The following is a 10,378-nucleotide window of genomic DNA, read 5'->3' as shown; positions in this document are numbered from 1 at the left end:
TTAGATGATTCATAATCCACTTAACCCTTCAAAGTCTAAGGGGTTTTAAGTCCGCCTGGCACTATGTTGACATTTTGGCTTCTGGAATGGTCAATATTCATAGCAGAGTGAAGAGAGACATATTTCTGGATTCTATAGATTCTCAGCTACAATGTGGATGCATTGACAACACACTTCTTGAGACACTTGTATGTGTTCTAATGTGATATATCATCAAGAAACACAAAAACAGAAGTTAAATATTTTTGTTTTTATTATATAAAAATATTAAACATAAATTAATAAAGGATTTTACAACAAATATTTATTCCTCAAAGGTTTTAGAACACCTGCAAAAAAAATTGGGTGAAAAAATATATTGGCTGCAGGAGGAGCAGCAGAAGCGGTGCTGGGTGGAAAAGGGCGAGCGGTCGGGGTCCTGGGTTCAGCAGATGTACTCGGCTGCTCTCTGGTTTCCAGATTTAGACTAAAACACACAGATTTTGTCATTAGTTTAGATTCCCACATATCAAAAGTTGTACAACCTTTCTTATAATGAAATAAAGATTAGCTAGCCATCATCATGTGTGCATTTTTTACATCCAAGTCATAGGACTTCTAACTACAAAATTATTACTGGAGCCTTCATCATAGTATTATATGCACAGAGTAAATACAATGTCTAAACCAACCAAACCCCCTCCCATGTAGACACATAGTACAGGCCTTAGATAAGGCTTACTGCACCATTATTTCTAAAAAGCTACAATAAAATTTTACCTAAAAAACATTACAATAAAATGCACAGAGTAAATACAATGTCTAACCCAACCAAACCCCCTCCCATGTAGACAAATAGTACAGGCCTTAGATAAGGATTACTGCACCATTATTTCTGAAAAACTACAATAAAATTTCCCTAAAAAACATTACAATAAAATAGACAAGCAAAGTAAACGAAATAGCTTATAAATGAAGATGGACTAACGTTACATGCGGCCAAAACGCACACATTATTTGATGGCACACATTATTTGATTACTGCTCCGTTATTTCTGAAAAGCTAAAATAAAATAATTCTACTAAAAAAACGATACAATATATATTAGACAATATATTATCAGCAATATAGCATTCATAATACTTACTCCTCAAATAGATCGATTCCGTCCAAGATTTGATCCTCTTCCTCCGAATCAAACCGATCTGGATCAGATCCATTCTCACTCTCATCGCTGTCGGCAAAAAGCATTTCAGCAACTTGCTCGGCAGAGAATCTTCGTTGTGCCATGTTTTCTTTGAAAATAATCTTGCCAAGTACAAATAAGCGTATCTGATATATCTCCAAATGTGCGCGTCCAAAGACCGTGTATAAAAAAGTTGCGTCAGCAAACAATCCGGGAATCACAGGTGGAATTGATTTCAAACCCCTCCCCTTTTTTACGTTCCTGGCCCATCTGACAACGTCATTTTTTGTTTTTGGTCTGTGATTGGTTCACACACAGATCTGTGATTGGTTCACACACACCAACAGCATTTTATATCATTAGATAGAATAAAGTACAATTTCCTTGTTTTGCGGTAAAATGCTATAGATTTGCACTAAAATACGGAAGGCTGATCATTCGCGAAAGTCAACACTGTCTATGCAGACGAATGTCAGCTTTTTCATAAAAAAAAAAGTAAGTTAATACCTTAATCCATTCCGAAGTTATTAATAGATATGTCAGGGGTGCGCACTTTGACGCTCTAGAGCGTCAGTCGACTTTGAAGGGTTAATGTGTTGTGATGTGGTTTTATAATATATATATATATTTTTTTTTACTCAAAATCTATTTAAAATAAATGCTGCTCTTTTGACAGTTCTGTTCAAACATTCCTGAATTTTTTTCTTCACGATTTACATGCTGACGACTGGATGCTAGCTACTGAAAATTCAGTTTTAACATCCCAGGGATAAATTACTTTGTAAAATAGATTTTAAGTTGCAATAATATTTCAGAATATTACTCTTTTTGATTTATTTATCAAAATAAATGCAGCTTTGATGGGCTGAAGGGATTTCTTTCAAAAGTATTTTTTGAAAAACTTTTGAACGGTAATGTATTGTATTGTATATTTTATTTTTTACATGTGAATAAATGAAATTATTTGAAACATATGACTTCTGTACTACTTCAACTTTCAGTAAGTGCATGTATTGTGGCAAATGCAAAGTAGAACCAAACTAATCTTGTTGTTTGTTATCAATACCACAGGTATATTACAACACTGTGGATTGTCTGCAGTATGCCCACATTTTTCCCAGTGCACCCACAGTAAGCCCACACTTTTCCCAGTGCACCCACTGTATGCCCACACTTAACCCAGTGTACCCACAGTATACCCACACTTTGCCCACAGTGTAGGCTTGCTGTGGGCCCACTCTGGTTCCCATAGTGTGGGGCCCACACGTGCCCTGCATTTCACGCCAGTATCTGTGCTCTCAATGGTCCCACACGGGCCCCTAAGGGGTTTGCTGTGGGCCCACTCTACTTAGTGTGGGCCAGCCCACAGTCAGCCCACACTTTGGGCTGTCCCACTGGGGCCCCACCTGGGCCCTATAGTGTGGGGCCCACACGTGCCCCGCATTTCACGCCGGTATCTGGGCCCACAGTGGGCTGCCCTCAATGGTCCCACACGGGCCCCTAAGGGGTTTGCTGTGGGCCCATAACGGGCCCCAGTGGGGGCCCACTCTACTTAGTGTGGGCCAGCCCACAGTCAGCCCACACTTTGGGCTGTCCCACTGGGGCCCCACCTGGGTCCCATAGTGTGGGGCCCACACGTGCCCCGCATTTCACGCCGGTATCTGGGCCCACAGTGGGCTGCCCGCAAGGGCCCCATTCGGGTCCCAAAGAAGCATGTTTGCTGGGGTAGTAGACATATATTCATAGGCGTAACACATGTCTCCACCACTTTTGAACATCTCGCGGCACGGATGTACCAATACAAATAAATAAAACATCTTCAGTTAACTCTAACTTCATTAGCTCTTGTTATTCATTTCGTTTGTTAAATAAGAGGCGATCTAGCGCTGAAAGAAGTTGTTGAAATCAAGAGATCCAAGTGCTCGTGTCCGCTGCGATCAGTGGCGCGCTCGCGGATACAGTGTTGTGTTGTGTCTCGCGCACAGTCTTTACACGGACGCGCGCTTCAATCCGGTGCGGAGAGACTATCACAAAATAAAGCACAAAACCGTGTCTCTGCTTGATATACACCCACTGATAAACTTTCGGTTTTGATGAGGGGGAAAAACAAACTATACTTCTGAGTGCGGATTAGAACCTCTGACACGCTCGGCAAAAGTTCTGCCACTGGACCATTCAACATGCGAAGCACAGCCGGATCTATATATGATCTCATCAAACGACAGGTTAAAATCGATTGCTGGACATCGCAATGTTACTGTACAATATCTGATTTATGATTCAGCATTGTATTAGGCTGTATTAATAGGCTACAGGTGAGCAGATGGACCAGAATATGAACGTAACGCGCAAAGTTTCACGCTAACTGATTGGCTGTGAAGTAAGTTACTGGGATGAATTGGCCTAGAATATATTCGTACATTTAGGGACCTTCACTAAAGTTACATACGACATTGGTACACACGTCGACTTTTACAGTCATAAACCCTTCTGTGAATTGTTCATGATCACTGCAGTACTTCCAGCAGCTGGTGGCCACACCATTTACTGACTGGTACTTTTGATTTTGAGCCTCCCTTCATACAGGGACACATTATTCTATTTCTGTGAGTCACATGTCTGTGAAACATTTTTAGTTTATGTCTTATGGTGTTGACTCTTTTAGTGTTCATACAAATATTTACACACATTAAGTTTACTGAAAGTAAAAACAGTTGAAAGTCAGAGGACGTTTCTTTTTTTGCTGAGTTTATATAAACATTTTTGAATCATTCTCGAGTCTTGTCTTGCCTCTCTACAACCTTTAACATATCTGTCTGTAATTTAGTGACTGCATATGCTGATTCCATCTTTATTTTACCTGATAATGAGCTAATTAGTTACACTTGAGGTTAATCAATATACAGTATAATTCAAGGAACTAAGACTTGTTCCACTTTTTCAGCTGTTTAAAGATTGATATACATTTTTCATTTATATTTTGTGTAAATTAATTTGTTTAAATGTAAAATTGTGACTCACTTTGTAGTGAACCTCTGATGCATTTTGAATTTAAAAAATCACATTTTATAAAAAGTAATAATAATCCTGAGATTAAATATCTTGATACTATGTACAAACTAAACCACCTGGTTCCTAGAACTGCGGTCCTGAAACTGCAGCCGCCGCTATATCATCCAGTTCGCTAGGTGGCGCTGTCACAAAAAACTAGGGTCCTAGAACTGCAGCCTCCGGTTGTGCAGGAATATACTACTGTGCTTGATTCCGGTTCTGGCTTGATTGACAGGTGTCTCGTCCAATCAGCGATACGTACCTACCTTTTCCGTTTTGTATGAATTGTCGTTGTGTTTTCTGAATTGTTGTTTTGTTTTCTGAATTGTGATTTTGTTTTTATTGTGATGTATTTTGCACCTCTCGGCCACCGTATTTCTTACTATAAAACTTGAAAACAACATTTCAAAGAACAGGCGCTAGACTCAGACCGTCGTAGAGGAACAGCCTTTATTCACAGCCAATCACATTTCCCTTTTTATGGAGGACTAATACACACCTGCCAACACTCTCTGGAAAACACACTTTTGTACACCACAAACCACTCAGATTCAGAACAGCAGAGAGTAAACAGGAGTTTATTGGGTTATTGAAGAATCCCCCACAATAGACTGGTTCCTGACATGATTTAATGGCTTTGAAGATTTAATACTTACTGTAAGTTGACAGATATTGTGTATGTTAAACATTGGGATTGACTGAATGCGTCTCTACTGAGGCACAGCATGTCACAATAACCAGAGGGATCCAGTGCATTACTGGCAGGAGACGCACCACACACACGATTCATTGACCTAGAAGTGTTTCTCTCTATGTACACGTGTCTGTACACTGAATAAATAGCAGCGAGTCGAGTCGTCTTCTACGGCAGGCCGGCGCGCTGAGGGCTCTCGAGGTGCGAGCGAAACCTCTCCAGGAACCGCGAGGCCAGCTCGGCGTCCACCAGGCGTGCGTCGCTGGACAGCGTGACGGTCATGAGCTGGTGTGTGTGTAGCGTTAGCCCGTCGACCAGCCGGAGCTCAGCCCGCGAGCCGCCCACCGCGAGGATGCAGGCCTGAGGAGGATTGATGACCGCGCTGAACTCACTGATGCCGAACATGCCCAGGTTAGAGATGCTGGAACACACAACACTTCAGAGACTCACACAACTGCTGGAACACACAACACTTCAGAGACTCACACAACTGCTGGAACACACAACACTTCAGAGACTCACACAACTGCTGAAACACACAACACTTCAGAAACTCACAACACTTCAGAAACTCACACAACTGCTGAAACACACAACACTTCAGAAACTCACAACACTTCAGAAACTCACACAACTGCTGGAACACACAACACTTCAGAGACTCACACAACTGCTGAAACACACAACACTTCAGAAACTCACAACACTTCAGAAACTCACACAACTGCTGGAACACACAACACTTCAGAAACTCACAACACTTCAGAAACTCACACAACTGCTGGAACACACAACACTTCAGAGACTCACACAACTGCTGGAACACACAACACTTCAGAAACTCACAACACTTCAGAAACTCACAACACTTCAGAAACTCACAACACTTCAGAAACTCACACAACTGCTGGAACACACAACACTTCAGAGACTCACACAACTGCTGGAACACACAACACTTCAGAAACTCACAACACTTCAGAGACTCACACAACTGCTGAAACACACAACACTTCAGAAACTCACAACACTTCAGAAACTCACACAACTGCTGAAACACACAACACTTCAGAAACTCACACAACTGCTGAAACACACAACACTTCAGAGACTCACACAACTGCTGGAACACACAACACTTCAGAGACTCACACAACTGCTGGAACACACAACACTTCCGAAACTCACAACACTTCAGAAACACACAACACTTCAGAAACACACAACACTTCAGAGACTCACACAACTGCTGGAACACACAACACTTCCGAAACTCACACAACTGCTGAAACACACAACACTTCAGAGACTCACACAACTGCTGGAACACACAACACTTCAGAGACTCACACAACTGCTGGAACACACAACACTTCCGAAACTCACAACACTTCAGAAACACACAACACTTCAGAAACACACAACACTTCAGAGACTCACACAACTGCTGGAACACACAACACTTCCGAAACTCACAACACTTCAGAAACTCACACACTGGCAAAACTTCAGTTCATGTGGAATCACACAAAAAATAAATGACAAATATTTTCTTCTGGGTTTGTATACTCGAAGAGAGAGATTGTACATTTTAAATGCATTTATCTTCTGAAAGTGAATTTTCTCAATGTTTGGAATTAACACTAGCAATTCACATAAACCGACAAAAACCTTTCTTCATTTTAACTTTGAGTGAACGTTGCCTGTATGCGCTGGTCCCATATTCAATCATTCTTCTTCTTTTACAACACATTGTTAAAACCCTTGTTATAGAGTGATCTTTGGTTAAGAAGTTATGTTATTAGTTATCAAATAAATCATATTAAATCGGATCTAATGAAAGTTACCTGTGGTGTTCCACAAGGCTCGGTGTTAGGCCCCAAACTGTTTGTACTGTATATAGATATTATTTGTAAAGTTTCTAAAATATTAAAAATGGTATGGTTTGCTGATGACATTTATAATAATAATAATAATAACCTGGACTTATATAGCGCCTTTCATGGTACCCAAGGTCACTTTTTTGTTTACTATGGAAAATTATCTGTGAGGACCGAAATATATTTGTGTTGAAATTGAAACATTTGGTTGAATCTTCCCCCGTCCTGTAGAGGCTCAATAACACAACAGGAGATCAGGACAAACAACGATGATCTATTGAGACGTGCTGCGCTGTGCTCGACATGACCAATGAAAGCTTTAGATGGTGTGTGCTTTCAGTGATCCGATCGCAAAGCATTCTGGGTCCTGTATTTGGCATATCTGCTTAAAGTCTAGAGTCTAATCCCCACACAACTACTGTAGGCTTTAAATTGACTTCGAATACAGAGTTGTAAAGCCTCATTAAAGGGTTAGTAATTACTCTCCCTCATGTTGTTCCAACCCCGTAAGATCTTCTGAACACAAATGAAGATGTTTTTGATGAAATCTGAGCGCTGGCTCGCTCCTCCATAGGCTGCCATCCCAGAAAGTTAGTAAAGACAATGTTTAAAATAGTCCGAGTGATTACAGCGGCTCAACCTTAAGTTTATCAAGCGACCAGAATAGCAGGTCCTGGGTCATCACACACATGACCAGCGTCGGCCAATAGTGAGCCGGCGTTCTGCCGTACGACCCAGAAGCGCTGCGGTTACACTACGTCCACCGCGGAGGAGCATGACATGGAAGAGAAGAGATGGTTGAAGAAAGTCGGTATTTTAGGTTTTTTTTGTGCACACAGTGGGTCTCATTCATGAAACACGAGCAGAACGAGTGTGTGTGTAAGTCGTGTGTAAAGTGGTTCTGGCGTAAATTTTCGGATTCATTAAAATGTTCGTATTTTCCAAATGTTAGTCGGTATGAAAGAGATCTACACCTGCTCCCAGCCACGCGTAAATATGCGTTTAACATCCGCACGTTTGCTCATTAATAAGACTCCAGTTTAGTTCACCTTAATCTGTACATATTTACATAGCATTTTGAACAAATATGATATATAGTAATTACATTCGGTTTTTCTTTTTACTTTTATTATTAGAGCCAGTGATAGCATCTGCAAACGGAACACTTTAATCACATAATTAATTGATCAATAGCGCTGGCTATAGTTTTTCGAAGTGAACTAATTAGCTTCATGCAGTCGAGCTTCATGTCGAACCGTTTTCTCTTCACTTCCGGGACTGTTCGATTAACAGATGAAACTCCAGTAACTGCGTCTGTAATATCTGCCAAGCTTCCTTTCTTTAGGACCTGATACGCCACTATGTACGCTTGAAAATAAAATGTGGCGTTTTGAATGAACTTCTGATAATAAAACTTCAATTTCTGCATCCGAGAAATTTTTCTTTTTCATTCGCTTTTGAGAAGACATGTTGAGATCCTTCGTTTGGTGTCATAATATGATGCCCATATATGGCTGTCAGTCGGATTTAATGGGCGGGGTTTATGGTAATTGAGAATGAGCGTGCACGTGCGTCCCATTTACGACTGATTGGAATTCATTAACACACACACACACACACATTTCACGATCACATCTGACGTTTACGAAGTATTTGTGAATCAGGAGAAGAGTTTTCGGGAAGGTCTCTACGCGCAGATCACTCACATATTTACTCTATATTTACGAATGTTTCATGAATGAGACCCAAAGTATTCTCGACGCTTCATGAAATTAAGGTTGAACTACTGGAGTCACATGGACTATTTTAACGATGTCTGTACTAACTTTCTGGGCCTTGAAAGTTGCAATGACGTCACAGTCTATGGAGGGACAGCGCTCAGATTTCATCACTAATATCTTCACTTGTGTCCCGAAGATGAAGGACAGTCTGACGGGAACAACATGAGGGAGAGCGATCACTGACAGAGTCTACACTTCTGGGTCAACTAACCCGTCATTGACTTGCATGGAAAACATCGAGCACTACAATTCTAGAAATGATAGAAGTTACACATGTTTTAAATGACATTTCAGAGTAAACTCTTCCTCTTCTCAGAGTGCGAGCAGTGGTGCGGATATATTCACCTGAACGACCCGCCCTGATACTCCTCCGGCAACAGCTTCCCGTCCCGCGCTCTCTGTGCCAGAGCCTGAAGAAGAGAGCACACCAGTTCAACAAGCGAAGGGTTAACAGAGTCATCTACAGAGGGTGTGTGTGTGTGTGTGTGTGTGTGTGTGTGACGTCACCGCCGCCCGGCGCGACTGCGCTCACACACACTGAGCGACAGCATTGGGTTCAGCGTGAAACACACCAAACACATCTAAACCGGGAGAGAGCGAGACTGACTGTATAAATAGCTTTGGTGTATTTCCACAGACTGATGAAGATCCTGTAATGCACACACTCCACGCAGAGAACGCTGGATCTGCAGGTATTATTGAGTTATTACCCTATATATTGTATTGACAACTCGTCAATTAAATATTTACCATCATATATTCTGCATAATTGGATGTTTTTAAATAAACTGACAAGAACAGTTTTATGGCTGGAGGATATGATGATATATATAACATTAATGTAAGTGATCACATGGATTTAGACTTATACTGTATTTCTATAAAGCGTTCACAGGCTAATGTGCTGTATGTATTCCCCGGTGTTGAAATCGATCGGCTCATATAAGTGTCAGGAAGCGTGTCAATATCCACGATCACTGGATCTCTGGTGAGTGTAAGGAACACTATATTCAGCCTTTAGTTTAAACCGATAGCTAATATTTAGATGTACTGGTGTTTTCTCAGTTTCCTCCATTAAATCCAGTCCCTCAGCCGCTCTTCTGCCACTCTGAGGGAGTGTGTTCCCGCGGGAAAGTGACGTCTATAAACAACATCATCAAGGCCCAGATGTCCACGCAGAGCCGAGCAGTGATCTGGAGCGGCGGCGTCTCAATCTAATGCTCGAGCGGGAGATGTTCGAGGAGAGCGAAACAGCACTGCGCTGGTAACGCCTCTGAACTGCCATTGGTCAGCGCGGTGGTGATGTGGGTGTGGGTGTGATCACGAGGCTCCGCCCTCTTTGAGGTGTAAATCTTCTTTTTTTAAGGACTACAACAAACGTCTGGTAGAGACTACACCAGCTTCCTCCCAGGTTAGTGACATCACCAACCCTAGAATTTACATAAACCCCGCCCCCTGAACACGATTTATAGATTATCAAGATATGCTAATCAATGACTAGAAGATAACTCCACATCAGCTTCATCAACTAACCGTTCAGAAATGTCCTGTTCTTCTACATGTGTCACTTCTTCTGGAGTCTCTCCATCTTTCTGACTCCGGTTTAACATAAAAGGCTAAAAGTTTTTATTTTATTTTTAGTGTGTGTGTGTGTGTGTGTGCGTGTGTGTGAGGTAAGGACGCAAGCTGTTGTAGCTCCGCCCCCTGTGCCGGGAGCAGCAGCTCATTTGCATTTAAAGGGACAGACACATAACGGTGTGTTTTTGCTCACCTGTAAAAGGTGACATCTTTAACATGCGATATAAG

The 10,378-nt window shown here is 41.6% G+C and overlaps 1 protein-coding gene across 2 annotated transcripts in view; it reads right to left on the bottom strand.

Moving 5' to 3' along the window:
* Positions 1 to 4,779: 4,779 nt before the first annotated feature.
* Positions 4,780 to 10,378, bottom strand: part of pdhx (pyruvate dehydrogenase complex component X) — a 29,374-nt gene continuing 23,775 nt past the window's right edge. For both annotated transcript variants that reach the window (XM_079603410.1, XM_079603411.1), the window contains exons 10-11: positions 8,918 to 8,982; positions 4,780 to 5,332 (exon numbers count right to left, since the gene is read on the bottom strand). In XM_079603410.1, the coding sequence (XP_079459536.1) occupies positions 5,080 to 5,332; positions 8,918 to 8,982 (318 nt within the window). In that variant the 3' untranslated portion in view covers positions 4,780 to 5,079. The remainder of the gene's footprint in view (positions 5,333 to 8,917; positions 8,983 to 10,378) is intronic.

The sequence above is a fragment of the Phoxinus phoxinus genome (assembly GCF_949152265.1).
Source record: "Phoxinus phoxinus genome assembly, chromosome: 25".
In the NCBI taxonomy this organism is placed as follows: Eukaryota; Metazoa; Chordata; class Actinopteri; order Cypriniformes; family Leuciscidae; genus Phoxinus; species Phoxinus phoxinus.
This window is presented reverse-complemented; position numbering and strand designations above follow the sequence as displayed.